The sequence below is a fragment of the Aquarana catesbeiana genome, linkage group LG11 (assembly GCF_042186555.1).
Source record: "Aquarana catesbeiana isolate 2022-GZ linkage group LG11, ASM4218655v1, whole genome shotgun sequence".
Taxonomy (NCBI): Eukaryota; Metazoa; Chordata; class Amphibia; order Anura; family Ranidae; genus Aquarana; species Aquarana catesbeiana.
The window spans coordinates 27,309,021-27,331,076 of record NC_133334.1 but is presented as its reverse complement, the minus strand read 5'-3'; the positions used below and the strand labels follow the sequence as shown (position 1 = coordinate 27,331,076).

At 44.7% G+C, this 22,056-nt stretch overlaps 1 protein-coding gene across 2 annotated transcripts in view; it reads left to right on the top strand.

Annotated features, from left to right (window-relative positions):
- Positions 1-22,056, top strand: part of SPTY2D1 (SPT2 chromatin protein domain containing 1) — a 39,727-nt gene that overhangs the window by 1,039 nt on the left and 16,632 nt on the right. The window contains exon 2 of one of the 2 annotated variants that reach the window (XM_073604120.1): positions 2,507-2,551. The exons of the other annotated variant lie outside the window; for it this stretch is intronic. Within the exon in view, the coding sequence (XP_073460221.1) occupies positions 2,507-2,551 (45 nt within the window). The remainder of the gene's footprint in view (positions 1-2,506; positions 2,552-22,056) is intronic. 2 annotated transcript variants of the gene reach the window in all.

Genomic DNA, 22,056 nt, shown 5'->3' with positions numbered 1-22,056 from the left:
TTGTTACCCTATCACAGAGATCTTTACACTGATAGGAGGACCATCAATGATATGAACACCTTAAAGTGGACCTAACCTCTTCCATTCAATAGTTTAAAAAAAAAAAAAAAACTTCCCAACACACGCTGGCAATGTAACTGTCACATCTGCTTGTGTTCTCAGCCAACTGTCAAACATATCAAATGACCGGAGTCATAACCGATCACGTGTCTGGCACCATGGCAGATGAAGATCAGAGGCCAAGATGGGAGCTTCCTTGTCTGAAAACAATAGGAGGGTTTAGTTCTGCTTTTAACCTCTTCAGCCCCACAAGGTTTACCCCCCCAACCCCCCGCTCCTGACCAGGCCATTTTTTGTGATACGCCACTGCTTTACATTAACTGACAATTGGGCGGACGTGTGATGCTGTACCTAAACAAAATCCATGTCCTTTTTCTTCCCACAAATAGATTTCTTTTGGTGGTATTTGATCACCTCCTGCGGTTTTTATTTTTTGCGATATAAACAAAGACTGACAATTTGAAAAAAAAAAAAAAAAATTTTTTTTACGTTCTTCTATAAAACATATATCCAATAATATAATGTAAAAAAAAAAAAATCTAATTTCTTCATCAATTTAGGCCAATATGTATTCTGCTACATGTTTTTGGTTAAAAAAAAAAAAAAAAAACCCCAATAAGCGTATATTGATTGGTTTGCGCAAAAGTTATCACATCTACAAAATAGGGGATAGATTTATGGAATTTTTAAAATTATTTTTATTTTTTTATTGTTTTTACTAGTAATGGCGACGATCTGCTAAATTTTTTAAATTTTTTTTTTTTTTTTTTTTTGCGAGACTGTGATATAGCGGGGGACAAATCTGACACTAATGGCGCATACACACGGGCAGACTTTTGATCAAACATCCGACGGACATTCGACAGAGTTATGACGGACTTGCGAATGACCGGATATGCCCACACATGAATGGACTTAAGTCCATTCGAAAGTCCGGTTGTTTGTACGTCATCACGTACTTTTTTTTTTTTTTTTTTTTGTCTGTCGGACTAGCATACAGATGAACGGATTTTTCGATCGGCCTGGAATCCGTCGGAAAAAGATTTGAGACATGTTCTAAATCTTAAGTCTGTCGCCCACACACGATCGGATTGTCCGGATTCGTTCCATCGGACCAGTCCAGTCGGAAAGTCCGCTCGATTGTACGTGGCATAAGTGACACTTTTTTGGGGACCAGTGACACCAATACAGTTATCAGTGCTAAAAATATGCACTGTCACTGTACTGACACTGGCAGGGAAGGGGTTAACACCAGGGGGGTTAAATGTGCTCCTAGGGGGTGCTTGCTAACTGTGTGGAGGGATGGGTTGCACTGTGGGCAGAAAGATCTGTGTTCCTGCTTGTAAACACAAGATCTTCATCTTCCTCTCACAGACCGCTGTTCTGCCTCCTCTCTCGTCAAGGATCAGCGGGTTCTGACAAACATGGGGTTCACCGGATTCGCTGATTGGCTCTGGCTGTGTCCAATTGGAGCGGGTTGCTGGCGGCGCCCACCCCAGACCCAGTGCAGGAAATCACATTCAGGTAGGTGATTTCACGCAGGAGGGCCGCCTTGCTGTGGTAAGTTGGCGTGGGGCGCTCCAGAAGCGGTTAAAGGGCTTTTGGGAGCTGGAGGTCAGAGGTGAACCGATCTAAATGCGGCGGTCATGTGATACCACAGCCCCAAGTCTTCTCCTCTGTGTACTTCCTGCTTGGGGTCCTCGTTAAGTGATCACATGACTGCATGTTATGGAGACTTCCTATTGGATGACTGTCAGTGGGGATCTCTAAGGAGAGAGTAGACTCATGTCACTGGGGGCAGTAAGAGAATGGTGGTCCCGGGGCATGGTACGATATTCGGATCGTGTGTACGGGCCATAAGGCTCCATCCACACTTCTGTGACTTGTCATGCATCTTTGGACCCCAAAGTCACATGACAAGTCGCACCCCCATGTTCCCCCATTGAGTACCGGTCATATCTGTGCAACTTAAAGTCGCAGCGAATTTATAGTCGTTCCTGCACTACTTTGGTCTGACTTTCATGCAACTTGAGGGTCCTAGACTTCAATGTAAACAAAGGCTCACCTGTGTGATATACATGCAACTTTGTAGAGCACAGACCATCCCATTGGTCAAAGTCGCACTGTAAAGTTGCAATGGAAATCGCACAATTTTGAAGTCACACAAGTGTAATCGGACTCTTAATCTACAAGTAATTATACAGTCAGACTGTAATGTGTGGCCGGCTATAGACTGGATTTGCAGCTTCCTGTACTAATATTTCATCAAAGCAATAATGTGTTTTTGTTTTTTTTGTTTTTTTTTAATGTGCAAAATCTTTAAACGTCCTCAGTGTATTGGTTGGTTTTTGTATTTAGTATGTTAGAAATCTAACATGTGAAATGTATAAATTCCCCGCCATGATGGATCTTCTTCCAGTTCACACTTCTTCATCCCTCTTTTTAGGATGCAGGTTGTCCTTCAGAATCAGCAGCTGTTCCGTCAGTCCAGGTAATGGCGGAGAGGACTCGGCCCGCATGGTGGATTGGCAGCGCTGCAGAGTGTGTGAGACTAACAGCTGGGACTGTGGCGTCTGCGGATCACGCTATTGGCTGACAGCTGAGCCTCAGCAGTTCATGTTACACGTCTTTGTATTTTGTTGCACGCTTTGGATAGAAACCCGGCACTGCAATGTATAATTTATATAAAGGGTTATAAAGCTGGGATGGTGCTGCTCAGAGGATGAGTAATGTTTGCTTGTACTCGAGGCGCTGTGTGTAAGGTGGGGGGGGGGGGGAGGGGTGGTGCTTCGTCAGCAACTGACTGACCAAATCATCTGTTGGCTCCGTAGTCTCCCAGCGACCTGTTGTTGAGCAGAAGAGCCGGAGATCTATTTTCAGCTGCTGTCAGCTCTGCTGTTCTGTGAATTAACTTCATTGCTAATCCTTCCTTTAGTAAAGCGGGTTTAGGGAAGAAGGTGTTTTATATTATTATATCCCAAAAAATCTTTTCCTGCCAGGATTTTTTTTTTTTTTTGACTGTTAATTCATTTAGGGCACGATCATGCTTGTTTGTTTAATAATGAACCGTGTTTTTATTGTGTATTTTTTAGTGCTTGAGGATTTTGTGTAGTGAATTGGAGTGTTTTAATGCATTGCTGAGTGTTTTTTATTTTGCATGAAAAGTGCATTTAATGAAATGGTCTCCAAACTGCGGCCCCGGGGCCAGATGTAGCCCTTTTGCTACCCTTTATCCAATCCCTTGGACACTTATCCTCCCACTGATACCAGCAATGGGGCGCTATTCCTGTCACTGATACCGGCAGTGGGGCGCTATTCTTGTCAGTGATGCCAGCAATAGGGCGCTATGCCTGCCCGCCGATACCGGCAGTGGGGCGCTATGCCTGCCCGCCGATACCGGCAGTGGGGCGCTATGCCTGCCCGCCGATACCGGCAGTGGGGCGCTATGCCTCTCATTAAAACCAATGATGGGAAATTACTCGCTCCTAATGATAGCAATGCATCATCTACTCCCACCAGCCACAGTCTGACCCTCCTAAAGCATGAAGGACAGTAAACTGGCCCTTTGTTTAGAAAGTGTTTTTTTTTTTTTTTTCTCTCTCTCTCTCTCTCTCTCTCTCTCTCTCTCTCTCTTTAGGTGGGCGCTACGTACAGAGTGCAGGGTTCAGGCGGGCGCTACAGGCAGGGTCCAGGGATGCGTTGAGTTCAGCGTTCAGGGGTTACTGAGTTTGTAACCCCAACCCTCCCCCAAAGAAAGCCTTCTCGCATCTTTCACCTACCTGGCCCAGCTGTAGTACCTCCATGTGTAGGCGACTTTAGGCGACTTTACTACCTGTGTATTTGCAGGGAGGTCATTCTTTCTCTTGGAACAGGCATATCCAAAGTCCGGCCCGCGTTCCGGTTTAATGCAACCCCACTGGAAATTTGGATAAATCTTTTGTGGCCCCCAACGACTCCCAGAGCGCCACACGTCCTGCCCCCTCCATACCGGAGGGGACAGGGAGGGGGCGGGATGAGTGCCATAAGATCACATACAGGAGAATCTCCTGTTTACTTGGTGGCTTCTGTAATAAGAAGTCCCGTCTCCTGGGCTGGCATTGGATGACTGTTCTGTCTATCATAGGAGGCGGGACTTTGTATTAACCACTTCAGCCCCGGAAGGTTTTACCCCCTTCCTGACCAGAGCACTTTTTACAATTCGGCACTGTGTCGCTTTAACTGCTAATTGCGCGGTCATGCAATGCTGTACCCAAACAAAATTTGCGTCCTTTTCTTCCCACAAATAGAGCTTTCTTTTGATGTTATTTGATCACCTCTGCCGTTTTTTATTTTTTGCGCTATAAACGGAAAAAGACCGAAAATTTTGAAAAAAAATGATATTTTCTACTTTTTGTTATAAAAAAAATCCAATAAACTCAATTTTAGTCATACATTTAGGCCAAAATGTATTCGGCCACATGTCTTTGGTAAAAAAAAATGTCAATAAGCATATATTTATTGGTTTGCGCAAAAGTTATAGCGTCTACAAACTAGGGTACATTTTCTGGAATTTACACAGCTTTTATTTTATGACTGCCTATGTCATTTCATGAGGTACTAAAATGGCAGGGCAGTACAACCCCCCCCCCCCCAAATGACCCCATTTTGGAAAGTAGACACCCCAAGGAAATTGCTGAGAGGCATGTTGAACCCATTGAATATTTTATTTTGTCCCAAGTGATTGAATAATGACAAAAAAAAAAAATTACAAAAAGTTGTCACTAAATGATATATTGCTCACACAGGCCATGCGCATATGTGGAATTGCACCCCAAAATACATTCAGCTGCTTCTCCTGAGTATGGGGATACCACATGTGTGGCACTTTTTGGTAGCCTAGCCGCGTACGGGGCCCCGAAAACCAATCACTGCCTTCAGGATTTCTAAGGGCGTAAAGTTGTGATTTCACTCCTCACTACCTATCACATTTTTGAAGGCCATAAAATGCCCAGATGGCACAAAACCCCCCCAAATGACCCCATTTTGGAAAGTAGGCACCCCAAACTATTTGCTGAGAGGCATGTTGAGTCCATGGAATATTGTATTTTTTGACACAAGTTGCGGGAAAGTGACAATTTTTTTTTTTTGCACAAAGTTGTCACTAAATGATATATTGCTCAAACATGCCATGGGCATATGTGGAATTACACCCCAAAATACATTCTGCTGCTTCTCCTGAGTATGGGGATACCACATGAGTGGCACTTTTTGGGTGCCTAGCTTCATACGGGGGCCCCAAAATCCAATCACCGCCTTCAGGATTTCTAAGAGCGTTAATTTTTGATTTCACTCCTCACTACCCATCACAGTTTTGAAGACCATAAAATGCCAAGATAGCACAAAACCCCCCAAAATGACCCCATTTTGGAAAGTAGACACCCCAAGCTATTTGCTGAGAGGCATGGTGAGTATTTTGCAGCTCTCATTTGTTTTTGAAAATGAAGAAAGACAAGAAAAACATATTTTTTTTTCTTTTTTCAAATTTCAAAAGTTTGTGACAAAAAGTGAGGTCTGCAAAATACTCACTATACCTCTCAGCAAATAGCTTTGGGTGTCTATTTTCCAAAATGGGGTCATTTGGGGGGGGGGTTTTGCCACCTGGGCATTCCATGGCCTCCGAAACTGTGATAGGCAGTGAAGAGTGAAATCAAAAATTTACGCCCTTAGAAAGCCTGAAGGCGGTGATTGGTTTTCGGGGTCCCGTACGTGGCTAGGCTCCCAAAAAGTCTCACACATGTGGTATCCCCGTACTCAGGAGAAGCAACAGAATGCATTTTGGGGTGTAATTTCACATATTCCCATGGCATGTTTGAGCAATATATCATTTAGTGACAACTTTGTGCAAAAAAAAAAAAATTGTCTTTTTCCCGCAACTTGTGTCACAATATAAAATATTCCATGGACTCGACATGCCTCTCAGCAAATAGCTTGGGGTGTCTACTTTCCAAAATAGGGTCATTTGGGGGGGTTTTGAACTGTCCTGGCATTTTATGCACAACATTTAGAAGCCTATGTCACACATCACCCACTCTTCTAACCACTTGAAGACAAAGCCCTTTCTGACACTTTTTGTTTACATGAAAAAATTATTTTTTTTTGCAAGAAAATTACTTTGAACCCCCAAACATTATATATTTTTTTTAAAGCAAATGCCCTACAGATTAAAATGGTGGGTGTTTCATTTTTTTTTTTCACACAGTATTTGCGCAGCGATTTTTCAAACGCATTTTTTGGGGAAAAAAAACACTTTTTAAAATTTTAATGCACTAAAAAAAAATAATATAAAATGACTGCGCTTCCCTCTAACTCCAAGCTGCAGTTCTAATTCTTAGGTAAAGAATTAAATAGAATGTATAAAAGAACCGCGCTAAACACAGATCATAATTGAATAATTGAAAAATATATAAAGTGATCAAAATATTACACAAATAGCAACACAATATGAGAAATCAGAAAAAATGTGCTATGAACCTCATAAGAATACTAAATTATTGTAGCAAAAAATATTAAAGTAAAATAAAGAAACCAAAAAACACAGTCCGTGAAAAAATGTGACTTCTGTTATCAACAGTCCTTATTGTAATATATTCCACCCATAGTGACTGAAGACTTTAAAAACATCTTGTGAAAAAATCCACCACCTATGAAGGTATATGATTACCAGAGATAAGCTGTAATGGAGCCTATGCCAGAAATCCGCTCAATGGGGACATCACCATCTGTCTCAGCAGGGAGGAAAGATCACCCGGGATTCATCGATAATGATTGACTCAGCAATGGAGACTCGAGGAGATAAGAAATACATCCACCATAGTGTGAATCCGTTTGACCAATTTATTAATAAGTAAAGTAGCACACTTACCAAAAAAACAGTTAAAATAGCATGTATAAAATCAGCCGGCCGGCCTGCATACACCCGTTCGTTATGGAGTGGAAACGATGACGTCAGCGCGTCTGCCTTCCGACGTACGTTTCGTCCTATTGGACGTTGTCATAGGAACGGGCGACGCACTGACTCATCGCTCTTTAAATACACTTGTACCACCATACCTCGTTCTGACGCTCTGGTGGCCACATCCTGTTAAGGAAACAGGAAGCACCTAGAACAAACCAAGCCTCCCTGTGAGCCAGGAAATGACGCTCATCAGCCTATCTAATGTTAACAGAAAGCTGCTACACACCAAGCCTCCCTGTGATACCAGGAAGTGACGCTCATCAACCTATCTAATGTTAACACAAAACTGCTAAACACAGGATGAACCTTTGTACATAGAAAACAAAAAACTAAAAGATTAGACATACTAGCTGGGCCTCCCAATACAATCCCATTTGGGGAGTAGACATCTAGCAAGAACAATATACTAAGAGTCGCCCTATCAGAATCTATCCATAGAAGGTTAGAAAAACGCCATCTAATGGGGATCAATCAATTGGCATTATTTTAAAACAATACACATTCCATTTAAAAAAATTGGGTAATTTTTGTTATGATGACCGTAGAGTCATGTAGCAATCCGTAGAAATTACGGATCATCTCATTCCTCCGCTGTGTACTGAAAAAAAGTTTCTTACATACAAAAAACATAAACACTAAAACCATAAAAACAAATAAACTGAATAGCCGTAAAACCATACGTGCCCCGAAGAGAGGGGTTCCTATATACCTACTCGGCCACCCTATAGGGAAGATAGAAATTATAAAATATTTAAAAAAGGCCTTTACTAAGGATGGGGCATATCAGATAATTGATGGTCCTAAGTAGGTATCCTACCTGGTAATTCCAATAAGATAATGGCACTCATTACAAAAACCCAGGCTCCTATATAACAACCCAGCCACCATTCCAGGGGAATTGGGATATTCAGAAAGAAAGCCTTTACCAGGAATGAGGCATACCAGATAATTGTTGGACCTATATGGATGTCCTAACCGGTATACTCAGTAAAGAAATATGGCAGTCATTACAAAAACCCTAAACAGTATAAAGTATGAAACATATGTGTCCCCAATATGAGATCATACATCGCCCCAACATAATGACCTTAACTGTTAAAGTCAACAACAATATATGGCCAAAAAGGGGGGACAAAAACAGCGGCGGCTGGTGGACATTACCTAGTTGGCAATAGAGTAAGGCCACCAAAGGGTCAAAGCGGGTTTACATTAGGCAATAAAATCCGAAATAAAAATCCCAATTAATCAATATTCATAAACCTTCACAATCAATAAGTACATTTTTCATACATATATAACTCTCACAGCCCTATAATCGTGATGTAAAAAAGTAAGTTCATGAATTATCAATAAAGGCGTTGAGGTCTACCTCAACGTTGAGCCCGAACGGAGTATAACACCTAAGCCTGTATATCCAGGCCATCTCAAGCCTAGAGATCCCCCTTAATAGGGAACCACCTCTCCAGGGTGTGGTATATCTATCAATCCCCAGAAAGATGGTCTTCCTAGGGTCTCGATTATGAGTTTCGAGATAATGTCTGGAGACTGGATGTTTAGGAAAACCTGCCAAGATGTTGGTTACATGCTCGTTGAGCCTTACGGAGAGAGGGCGCTTTGTCCTCCCTACGTATTGCAATCCACAAGGGCATTGCAATAGATAAACCACACACTCAGTAGAACATGTGATAAAAGTTTTGATTTCAAATTCGGCCGAAGTACTGGTAGAGATAAACTTATGTGTCCTCCTGTGTGTACATCCACTCAGGGAACATATTCTGCATTTTTTACATTGGTAGAAACCAGTCATGTACTCAAAAAAACCCCTCTTAATTGGGGGAGGATCGAGGATATTGGGGGCCACTCTCCCTCTAAGTGAGGGGGCACCTTTATAAACCATTTGTGGTTTAGCCGGGAGAATGGTACCCAATACAGGGTCATTTTGAAGGACATGCCAATATTTATTAATCAGCTTCGCCACATTTCTATGCTGCAGAGAATAAGTGGTTATAAACGGTACAGATGGTGTCCTATCCATATTAGGAACCTTATCATTGAGTGGTAGCAACCTCATCCAATGTGGTTCTGAGAGACGCCTCAGGGTAGCCTTTCTCGAGAAAACGTTCAATCAAGACATTAGCCTGAGTCAAAAATTCTTCATGATCTGAACAATTCCGTTTCAAGCGTATGAGTTGACTTTTCGGCACTGACCTTAACCAGGCTTCATGATGGCAACTGTCTGTAGGTATGTAAGAATTACGGTCAGTATTCTTAAAATAAGTTGCTGTGGAAAGTTGCCCATCTTTGATACTTATCCTAAGATCTAAAAAGTTGATCTCAGTCTGACTTGCCTCGTAAGCAAATCTAATGCCACGATTATTATCATTTAACATATTCATAAAGATGTCTAGATCTTGGCGATCACCATCCCATAGGAGGAGGACGTCATCTATATATCTAGCCCACAAGGCCACCTGTGGTCTCTGATGGGCATAGATGACATCCTCCTCCCATAGGGCCATAAAGAGGTTAGCCAGACTCGGGGCGTATTTAGCCCCCATGGCGACCCCTCTATCTTGTCTATAGAACTGACCCCCAAACCAAAAATAGTTCCGGGTAGCTACAAAATGAAGTAACTGCATGATGAAACTAATCTGTTCATCAAATAATGCAGAATCGCGCCTTAAATAATACTCTACCGCAAATAACCCCAAATTATGTGGTATCACTGTATATAATGAGGCGACATCGGCTGTCACTAGCCAACACCCTGATTTGGGGGTAACATTAGAAAGTAAATTGATCACATGACGGGAATCTCTTAAGTATGACGGCATTTTGGAAACCAAAGGTTGTAAAAAGAAATCAATATACCTGCCCACCCGGGATGAGATAGAATCAATGCCACTAACAATAGGGCGTCCCGGGGGGCAGGTGGGATGCTTGTGGATTTTTGGCAAATAATAAATAACTGGGGTACGTGGGGCCTTAGGAACCAAATATGATCTCTCCTTGCCATTCAAGATACCCTGCTCAAAGCCATATTGAACAATAGCTTCGAGTTCCCTTTTATATTGTGCCTTAGGGTCTGATCTAAGGGGGGTATATGTGTCACGGTCACCCAAAATCTTCGACATCTCCGCAAGATAGTCCTTCTTGTCTAACACAATAATGCCCCCCCCTTTATCAGCGGGTCTAATTATTAAATTTTTATTTTCACATAAGGAATTCAGACCTGATTTCAACTCCCTATTAAAATGTACTTTTTTCAGAGGTAATTGCTCCAAATCCCTGAGGAGAAGATCCCTAAATACCCTCAAGGAGGGAGCCATAGCACCCGGGGGATTAAATAAAGACGCATTAGCTAATCCTGAATGACGGTATTCAGTGGAATGGGACACAGTATTTGTGATGGGGTTGGAGATCATATACCTTTTTAATGTTAACCCTACGTACAAATTTATGTATATCTATATAAGTCTGGAATTTATCCAGACCACGGGGAGGTGCAAACTTGAGGCCCTTGTTGAGTAAGGTTTTTTCAGAATCGCTCAACGTAACAGAACTTAAATTAGATATCCCATCAGAGGTTACGATTTTTTCTTTTTTTGCTCGCAGTCGCCGCCCCCCTCTAGATCCTCTCTTTGGTCTACCGACCTTTTGATACCCTGACCTGGTCTGTGAAAACCCCACCGTTGGTGACCCGTACCGGAGGGGCCTGGAATTCCCCCATCGTCGCTGGGTCCCCTCACCATGGACGTGGGCTGCAGGACACCTCCATCAAGGTCCTCCCTTATGCTAGGATGCGGAGCGAGTCCTTCCAGGTCACTTAGGGGATAAAAACAATTGGAGGTACTGATATTATAGTCAGGATAGCCTCTTCCATTGTTTAAAGGTCTAGGAATTTGGGAACCCCGCCCATGTCTTTCGTAGTGATCCTGCCTAAAGTCTTGATTAGGCTCATAATTACGATCAGGATATGACCCAAAATCAAAGGCCCGGGGGGTGGATGGGTAATCCGCATAGGCATTATATTGGTCGTGTGGTCTGTCCCCAAACTGTGGGGCCAACCAAGAACCACCATTGGTCTGACCACCCCCTCTGCCACGTCCCCCCTGATAGGGAACATTCATCCCTCGAGGCCGTCGTGAGAGGGCATGCGGATGATTAGATGTAGCCCTTTTCCCTCCACCACCCCGTCTCGCGGGAGATTGTTGGAAACCCTGTCTGGATCTCCCCTGGGGGCCAATATGGCCGCCAGGGTAATGTCTAACATTACCAGGTTGTGGTGGGGGAGGGGCAACATATGGCCCAGAGGGAGGTAATCCCCCTATGTGTGCCGGAACTGTCTCCATATTGATAGGATTGGTGGGGGCCTGCTCTGCTAGCAGCTTCTTCTGCCATTCAAACACCACAGCCCCTTGATAGTCCAACAAATCTCTATTGAACTTCTTTCTCTTTTTAACTCTCTGGTCCCTCTCTTCCTTCTCCAAAAGAGTCAGGAGAGAGAGGGATCTTTCCTTATATTCATTACTTTCCCTGAGTGGACTCATTTTATCCTTGATACTCTTAATCTCTTCATCCAATCTGGTAAGTTTAGCTTTCTTACGATCGATGAGAAATTTCAAAAAATCGATCCCCGCTTTATTAAAATAGCTGAACCAATCTTCAAGTTGGACATCACCCTTCTGTGGGCTAACCTCCCACCTGAGACTTCTTGGAACCATACCTCCCTTCATACCTCCATACCTCCCTTCACTAAAAAAAAATATATTGCCCAAATGTTTGATGAAATAAAAAAGATGATCGTAGGCCGAGTACATGGATACCAAACATGACATGCTTTAAAATTGCACACAAACGTGCAGTGGCGACAAACTAAATACATTTTTAAAAGCCTTTAAAAGCCTTTACAGGTTACCACTTTAGATTTACAGAGGAGGTCTACTGCTAAAATTACTGCCCTCGATCTGACCTTCGCGGTGATACCTCACATGCATGGGGCAATTGCTGTTTACATTTGACGCCAGACCGACGCTTGCGTTCGCCTTTGCGCGAGAGCAGGGGGGGACAGGGGTGCTTTTTTTTTTTTTTTTTTTTTTTTTTTTTTTTTTTTTTTTTTTTTTTTTCTTTATTAATTTTTTAATTTTTTTTCTTATTTTTAAACTGTTCCTTTCATTTTTTATTTTTTTTTAATCATTTTTATTGTTACCTCAGGGAATGTAAATATCCCCTATGATAGCAATAGGTAGTGACAGGTACTCTTTTTTTGAAAAAATTGGGGTCTATTAGACCCTAGATCTCTCCTCTGCCCTCAAAGCATCTGACCACACCAAGATCGGTGTGATAAAATGCTTTCCCAATTTCCCAATGGCGCTGTTTACATCCGGCGAAATCTAAGTCATGAAATGCTCGTAGCTTCCGGTTTCTTAGGCCATAGAGATGATTGGAGCCATTCTGGTCTCTGATCAGCTCTATGGTCAGCTGGCCGAATCACCGGCTGCATTCTCAGGTTCCCTGTTGGGCCAGGAGAGCCAGAGAAAAACATGGAAGACGGTGGGGGGGGGGAATCCCTCCCACTGTTTGTAAAAGCAGTCTAGAGGCTAATTAGCCGCTAGGATTGCTTTTACATGAAAGCCGACTGCTGGCTGAAAAGAATGATACCAAGATGATACCTAAACCTGCAGGCATCATTCTGGTATAACCACTCAAAGTCCAGCAACATACCAGTACGTCGCTGGTCCTTGTATTGTAAACTTTTTTTTCATGCAGCCTGTGGGCTGAACGAAAAAAAGATATTGATCGGTGGGTATGCCCACCATTAGAATACCTCCATTCATCCGCCCACTTCTAATGATGGGCATACATGCACCATTTATATATGCCGAAGCATGGTGGCATCCTCCCGCAAAAGGCAGGAGCAAATTGCTCCTCCACCCACTGCTGCCCCCACGCTTCGGCATATATGCTGAAGTATGTAACTGTGGTGGTGAAATCACCTCCGACAGCGCTGGAGTCACGGCTTTATATATCGTGGGAGCAAACGCTGTTGCTGTCAAGATAAATAAATCCGCTCTGCAGCTGAATGGCGTACCTGAAAACAAAGTGGTTAACAATAAAAAAACAAAGTATAAAACAATTGCATACTACCTATAAAGCAAACATGATAAAAACATAACAATAAAACATTGCAGTATAGAATGCAGAACAATAGAGAGAGAATAGAGAGAGAGAACAATAAAACGACAACTATTTTTGGTTTTTTATTTTATATTTTTTTTGTATTTTTATTTTTGTATTTTTTTTTTTATTATTTTTTTTTTTTTTTTTTAACACTTTTTTTAGTAACTTTTCTGTAACAGGTTTGGGTCTCTCAAAATGCGATGGCATCTTGGGAGACCCTGTGTTAGTGTGCCTAGTCTGTGCCGTGCTGAACCCTACGCTAATACTCCACTAGTGAATGGTAGCGTTCAAAACATTCACCAATGCATAGACCAGGATTGTCAGGACAGGAGGGACAACAATACCGGGTGTCACGCCTAAATCCGCGCTTGCTACAGACACGACATCTTTTTTGGGGGGCTCGTTGGGTAGGGGTACTCAGGATGGCATAAGGAAAATGCCTCCCATGCAGCCGGCTTACTGCATTTGGATTGGGAAGGTGAGGTGAAGCACCGTCTGGAAACAGAAGGGCTCTGACGATCTCTTCCTGGAATTTAAGGAAGGATCCAGTCCGTCCTGAAGCTCTGTATAGCACATGAGCATTCAGCAAAGCCAATTGAAATAAATAAACAGACACTTTTTTGTACCAGCGTCTGGCCTTACGGGCAACTAGGTACGGCGCCAACAACTGGTCGTTGAGGTCCACCCCTCCCATATTAAGGTTGTATTCGTGGACACAGAGGGGTTTCTCCACAACACCAGTCGCCGTAGTAATTTGGGTCGTCGTGTCTGCATGAAGGGAGGTAAGAACGAAAACATTCTTATTGTCCCTCCACTTCATAGCGTGCAAATTATTATACTGCAAGCAGGCTCTCTCCCCCAGCCTAAGACGGGACTCTACAAGCCGCTGGGGAAAGCCCCAGCGATTAGGTCGCACGGTGCCACATGCTCCAATCTGATGATCAAACAAGTGACTAAAAAGTGGCACGCTCGTATAATAATTGTCCACGTACAAGTGGTACCCCTTTCCGAATAAGGGTGACACCAAGTCCCACACTATCTTGCCAGCGCTTCCTATGTAGTCAGGGCAGTTGATCGGCTCTACGTGACTATCTTTGCCCTCGTAAACCATAAATCTACATGTATAGCCTGTGGCCCTGTCACAGAGCTTATACATCTTGACCCCGTATCTGGCAAGCTTGCTGGGAAGGTACTGTTTGAAGGACAAGCGGCCAGAAAACTTAATCAGGGACTCATCAATGCAGACAACTTGATGGGGGGTAAACAAGTCTGCAAAACGTTGGTTGAAGTGGTTTACGAGGGGCCGAATTTTGTAGAGCCGATCTTATGCAGGGTCTCCACGAGGACGACAGAGTTCATTGTCGTTGAAGTGCATGAACCGCAAAATCTGCTCGTATCGTGCCCTGGCCATGGAGGCAGAGAACACGGGCATATGGTGAATTGGGTCAGTGGACCAATATGACCGCAACTCACTCTTTTTGGTTATGCCCATGAGGAGGGAAAGGCCCAGAAAGATCTTAAATTCGGAGACCGTAATTGGTCTCCAATCTCTGGCAAGGGAGGACTGGGGAATAGTGGCGATGTGTTGACCAGCGTACAAATTGCTTTGGTCCACAATAGATCTATAGAGATCTTCGGTGAAAAACAGCGAATAAAAATCCAGTGGCGTAAAGTCAACTGTTTCCACCTGAATTCCGGGTTGGCCAGTGAAAGGGGGAAGTACGGGTGCTGCAGAAGTGGTGGGTTCCCAATTCAGATTGGCGAATGCAGCAGGAAGGGCACTATGGGCATGACGGGCCTGTGTTCGTCTTCTTCTTGGTGGCAGCGGGACACTACTTGTGCTTGCCACCTCGCCAGCTTGAACTGCACTTATGGGACTCGCCACGTCACCACGTGATACTGCAGTGCTGGATGTATGACCAGGGTGTACTAGGCCGCTGGTGCTTGCCAGTTCACCAGAAGGAGTAGCGGCACTAGTACTTCTCTGCTCCATACGAGAGCCCTGCGGTTCTTGCACTTCAAGGACAGAAGAAGAAGATTGGGGTCTGGTACGCCTGACCCTAGCAGGGACCACAACTCCGTCGTCAGAGCTATCTGTCATGGAGCCGCTGTCCTCTACAGGTTCGTATTCTGAGCCTGAACTTGACAGATGAGTGACTTCCTCTTCACTATCTGTCATACTCAGAAACGTGTAGGCCTCTTCACTAGTGTACCTTCGATTTGCCATTTTGGCCTCTAAATTTAGGGGTACACTAGTGAGACTCACAGGCAAAAAAGCTCCTGACTGCTAGCGATTGATTCAAAACGCTACCAAAAAACTGTTAGCGATCGCAGGGATCAGGCCTGACTCTGCGAACGCTGCAGTTATGTGTGCTTAGTGTTTTGTAAGTGTCAGTTATCGATCGATACTGCACTTGGGTGGGCTGGGCTGGGCCGAGGGGCAAAACGCAGGTGCTAGCAGGTATCTGGGCTGATCCCGCTAACACTGTGTTTCAGGGAACCCTAAACTGCTGGGGCGTATAGATCTGATCGGATCAGATATCGATCCGTTCAGATACTATAGCACTAAGGGAGGTGTATGCTGCGTGTGTGGGTTTTAGCGGTACTGGCGCTAACCTGACGCTGCCTGGGGCGACGCAGACCTTATCTGACCCTAAAAACTTAACTTATATCACCGCCGGGCAATTAGGGGGTTAAACCTTTATAAGGTAATAAACGGCGGGTGCCCTAAAACTATAATAAACTATAATAAACTGTAATAAACTACAAAAAACAAACTAGCTAACCAGCGTCACCCGTAACACTTATGCGGTGATCGCTGGTGAAAGGGTTAACTAGGGGGCAATCAAGGGGTTAAAACCTTTAGCAGGTAGTATATGGGGGTCCCTGTCGCTATAAAACACTGACAGCGAACCTATATACTTACCTCCCTAACTAGCGTCACCTGTGTCACTAATACAGCGATCAGAAAAACGATCGCTTAGCGACACTGGCGATGGGGGGTAATCAAGGGGTTAACTTTTATTAGGGGGGGTTAGGAGGGTACCCTAGACCTAAAGGGGGCTAACCTAACTGCCCTAACACTTGTAACTGACACAAACTGACACCAATGCAAAAAAAAAAAAACTGCTATTGGTGTCAGAGTGACAGGGGGTACAGGGGGGTGATTGGGGGGTGAAAAGTGTGCCTGCGTGTTCTACTGTAAGTGTAGTGTTGGTGCACTTACTTGGATGTCTTCTCTCCTCTGCGCCGGGACGAAAAGACCGGCTCGAGGAGGGATGACATCACTTCCTTTCCCTCTGTTTACATTACAGAGGGAAAGGAAGCGTTTTCATTCGCCGGGAGCGATCGGGAGGGGGTGGCCATCAATGGATGGCCTCCCCCTGACCTTTCATCGCCCGCGAACGAGAGCCGACCGCCTATGGCACCGGGGGGGGGGTCCGATCGGACCCCCCCACCCGCGGGAGGCAGATCACGTATGGGTACGTGATTTTGCCTGCCCGTGCCATTCTGCCGCCGTATATGTGCGTTAAGCGGTCGGCAAGTGGTTAAAGAGGCCACCGAGTAAACAGGAGATTCTCCTGTATTTAATCTGTTGGCGCTCGTCCCACCCCCCCCCTCCCTGTCCCCTTCGAGGCTGCAGATGGGCATGGGACAGGCTGCACTGATGGCACTGGTGAGGCTGCATTCATTGGCACTGACCCTTTTTTTGCTTCAGTTCATTAAAAAAAGTTTTTCCAGAAACCTCCCTCTTAAAGTGAAGGTGCGTGTTTATACGCCGATAAATACGGTATATCCAAATAACACGCCCGAGATCATCCTTGGACTCTTCACCACACAAAGCCACAGAGGCAAGAGAATTCTTGTTAGGCAGTGTATTTAGTTTTATATTTGCATTTATTTTTAATGGTTCAAAGAATGTCAGGCAAAATGGTCGGCCCTCGCGCATGTTCACTTCATCAAATCTGACCCTCTTTGAAAAAAGTTTGGACACCCCCGTCTTAGATTCTGGAGATCTGTCCCCGCTGTGAGTGTTCCAGGAATCTGTTCAATCCGGGAACCACTAAGGGCAAAGCTGCCCCTTGTAAACACAGAAGGCTTCTGTATTTACAAGTGACAGCGGGGAGTGGGAGCGGATGGTGAGAGCCGGAGGTGGCAGAATGGAGTTCCGGCTCCAAAACTGGATGTGAGGGCCACATGACGAGGCCTGGAGGGCTGCATCCGGCCCGCGGGCCTTGTGTTTGACATACGTGACATATCCAGCACCCAAAAATGGAACTTCCGCTTTAAGGGAGGTGACCCCCTGACATGCCACATTTGGCATGTCATTTTTTGGGGGGGCGGGAGCCGGTACCCTTTTTTTTCAGAGGGTCCCAGCTCCCACTTTCTCCTGGCGCACTGCGGCACCGGAAGGGAGATCACCTCTCCCCTCTCCCTCTCAGCAATCGTCTGGGACACGTTACAGGTGATGATTGCCTGGCCATTCATGGCGCGCGCATGTGCAGTGGGTGCCCGGCTGTGAAGGCACAGCCGGGCGCCCACAGTTACAATGCTGGCGCCGCAGAGAGGAGGTGGGGGCGAGCGGGGTTTTTGTGCGCCCTCATCGCTGGACCCTGGGACAGGTGTGTATATATATATATATATATATAAATTTTTTTTAACAGAACAAAATAGTCAGGCTGAGAGCTGTTCAGTCATTCACAGGAAACTTTGTAGCCTATGAATGAATACAGAGCTTCCCCTGATTGACTGGGGCAGGCCGATTTTATCACAAACCCCGCCTCTCAGAGGAAGCTTTTGTATTTATTCATAGAATACGAAGCTTTCCGTGATTGGCTGGGCAGAGCTTCGCCTATCTCTATTTTGAGTGACATGGGAAGTTGCTATATACAGTTAATACAGAGCAAGTGCACCTGTTAGTGCAGTAAATAGTTTGTTTTAGCCTAAAGGAACTATTTAAAGGGACATTAAATGTGGGGTTGGTGTTGATGCACATGTGCACTGACATATGTTGTGCTGTGGAAACCCATTTATTTTGAATAGACTTTTAATAAACCACAAAACATGAGAGCTTGCACTACTTTTAGGCAATGAAGCAGGAATACTTGTGTGTTGTAGTACAGGTGCGTTTGTTTTTTGCTATATATGCGCATTGAGGCTCCCTTTAGCATGAATAGCAAAGCACCAGTTTATTCATGAATCGCATGTTGCAGGATCAGGTGTTTGGATATGACTCTAGCCCAGGTATCTTTTATAAGATATACACACATGCAGATACTATGTAATATATGTGACCAAATGCAAAGGCATTTCTCTGCCAATCAGGGTTAGCCTGTTCTCTGTGCTAATGTGGTTTTTCTCCGGGTACTCCCATTGCCACCCGCATTCCAAAGACTTGCTGGCAGGTTAATGAACTCCAGTCTAGATTGGCCCCTAGTATGTATCTGAGATGGGGACTTGATTGAGGGCAGGGGCTGATGTGACTGTACAGTATACTCATAGTTGTCATCTCCTATAGCAGCCTTTTTCTATCAGGATGCCCAGACACCCGGGGGGGGGGGGGGGGGGGCTTGAGGTTTGCCCAAAATTGTATACAAGCCAGTGAGTGGAACAAGCCACATATTTTTATTGTGCGCCATTACAACCTTCTATCTGCTGGCGTCCTAATGATCAATGACCTCAGTTAATAAGGAGAATGACAGTTGCCTGTACAGTACTGGGGTCATGTTAGCTGAGTGATGGAGAGAAACTGAGGGAGAAGAGAAACATTGGAATACTAGTCAGTTTCAGTGTTCTAAAGTGTATTTGCTTTGATAGAATAAATCGCCTCTAACGCTGGGCATCCTACATGTGTGGTTGTTGCTGCGTTTATGTAAAACTATTAGCATAGTTTTTTACGTGTTAGAATGGGGTGCCTAGAGACTGTCCCCATAATTTTAAAGGGTGCTTTGACTGGAAAAAGGTTGAGTAACACTGATCTGTAGGAAGGGTGTTTAACCAGTTCTAGATCGCCCCCCGTGGATATATGTTGGTGCTTTGACGTTAAATACCATTGTTATGGCAGCAGATGGCTGCCATAACCCCGGTATTTTTCTCCACAGCGGGCAGTCCGCTGTAAGATAAAAGTGGTCTCCGCTGCAAATTCACCAGGAGATCACTTTTATGGGCAGCGGGAGAGGTGACTTTATTGTGCTCCTTTATTATTTTTTATTTTCCCCAAAAATTGCGTTTGTAAGACAATGGGACAAAGTATCGCAACAACCGCCATTTTATTCTCTAAGGTGTCTGAAAGAAAAAAAATGTGTTTGGGGGTTCTAAGTAATTTTCTAGCCAAAAAAAAAACTGATTTTAACTTGTAAACATCAAGTGTAAAAAATAGGCTTAGTCCTTAAAGCGGAGTTCCACCCAAAAATGGAACTTCCACTTTAAGGGAAGGTTCCCTCCTGACATGCCACATTTGGCAAAAAATTGGCTATTTGTGTGCAATAAAATTAAAGTGTATTTTTTGAAAATACAAATTGGGCTTTTCATATTTTTTTTTTTTTTTTTTGTTCTGTAGGGCCTCTGCTTAAAAAAATATCTATGTTTGGGGGTTCTAAAGTAATTTTATAGCAAAAAATTTTAGATTTTTATGTGCCAGTATTGGCCCGGTTAGCAAGTGGTTAATAGTCTATGAAAATTATCACCAATACCAAATAGTGACTGTCTTTAAAAAAAAAAAGAAAAAAAAAAAAACAACCTTGCCTCAGATGAAGCTGGCATGATGCAATGTGTAAGATCGGAGCTATATACTGTATATTTTGATTTGGGTAGGGGGTGGAGATATTACATATTTTATTTCTTGGTTTCGATGTGTGTTAATCACACCGGGACGGACACGACACCCAGTTCTGGTTTTGAATTGAGTTGGAATTTCTGCACAGGAATACAGGTGGCTTTTTACAACTGAAACTTAACAGTACTGATAGGTTTACTTTCAGATTTTATTCATTTCAGAAGTGAACTTGAAGAATGTGGTGATCAGTCTGTGGGGAAATTTAGGCTTTTTTTTTTTTTTAAACCTTTGTTTATTTAAAAGCTGGTTAAATAAAAAAAAAAATGGTAGTATGACATCTGAACGAGTGATGCTTGTCAACATTTATGGTTGAATTGAATAAAGAATTGCAGTTTGTGTGAACTGCATCGGCTCATCCATTTACTTGAATGTTATATAAAGCAGCAGTTTTGTAATGCGGGTAATAGAGCGTAGCGGCTGTGTGCGATGTGCTGATGACAGCATTTCATCATGAATAGCAGCAGGTGTGTCCCTGAGGATGTCTGGGCCTGCCATATCCCAGGCTGTGCTAATGTATCACCACCTTGTAACATTCCATAGATAAAACCTGCTAATACATTGTTGACGATCTCTGTAGTATACTCGTACATCTTCAGTTACCTATTAAGGTGAGCTCTCGAGGAATATAAAAAAAATGAATGCAGCTCTAAGTTTATTAATATAAATATATATATATAATATTGTTAAAGGGGTTGTAAACCTTCATGTTTTTTCACCGTAATGCATCCTATGCATTAAGGTAAAAACACCTGTCAGTGACTGAACCCTAACCTCCCCCACCTCTTTTACTTGCCTGAACCCTCGAACGGCGGGGACGTACTGTCTCTCTGCCTGGGGGTTCTCGGCTCTTGATTGGATAGATTGATAGCAGTGCAGCCATTGGCTCCAGTGATGCGAGCGCCGGGGGGGGGGGGGGGTGTGTGAGTCCTGTATTCGGCCTCGGGAGCGCTGCCGCAAGATAACCATCTGGGCAAGGTAGGCGCGTGTAAACGGACACAAATCTGTTTGTCTGCCGCTCCATAGAGGTGAATGGGGGGTACGATTGTCTGTTTTTCAGGGGGACCTGATCAAACTGATCATGTGAAAGGAGCATAAGCCCAACAGTGCTTGTGGTTTTCCTGCGGGTTAGCTGCACTTTGCTATAGTATTCTATTATATCATGCAGGTGTGGTGCACTTTCTGAAAGCTCACCAAACCGGCAGGTATTAACAGAAGTCTGTGACTCGGTGCAGGCAGATACCTGCAGATTAGTTTGAAAGCAACCCAGTGTAGCTAGTGTACCAGTGCAGAGATACAATCTGCCCATTACTGTTTGATTTTTAATAAAAAAAACTGACCTCAGTCTTTCTCAGGATTCCTGCAGGTATTGCTGGCGGCTGCTGCTGTCCCCTAGGCGGGTATGGCTGGTGGCGGCTGCTGCTGTCCCCTAGGCGGGTATGGCTGGTGGCGGCTGCTGCTGTCCCCTAGGCGGGTATGGCTGGTGGCGGCTGCTGCTGTCCCCTAGGCGGGTATGGCTGGTGGCGGCTGCTGCTGTCCCCTAGGCGGGTATGGCTGGTGGCGGCTGCTGCTGTCCCCTAGGCGGGTATGGCTGGTGGCGGCTGCTGCTGTCCCCTAGGCGGGTATGGCTGGTGGCGGCTGCTGCTGTCCCCTAGGCGGGTATGGCTGGTGGCGGCTGCTGCTGTCCCCTAGGCGGGTATGGCTGGCGGCTGCTGCTGTCCCCTAGGCGGGTATGGCTGGCGGCTGCTGCTGTCCCCTAGGCGGGTATGGCTGGCGGCTGCTGCTGTCCCCTAGGCGGGTATGGCTGGCGGCTGCTGCTGTCCCCTAGGCGGGTATGGCTGGCGGCTGCTGCTGTCCCCTAGGCGGGTATGGCGGCTGGCGGCTGCTGCTGTCCCCTAGGCGGGTATGGCGGCTGCTGCTGTCCCCTAGGCGGGTATGGCGGCTGGCGGCTGCTGCTGTCCCCTAGGCGGGTATGGCGGCTGCTGCTGTC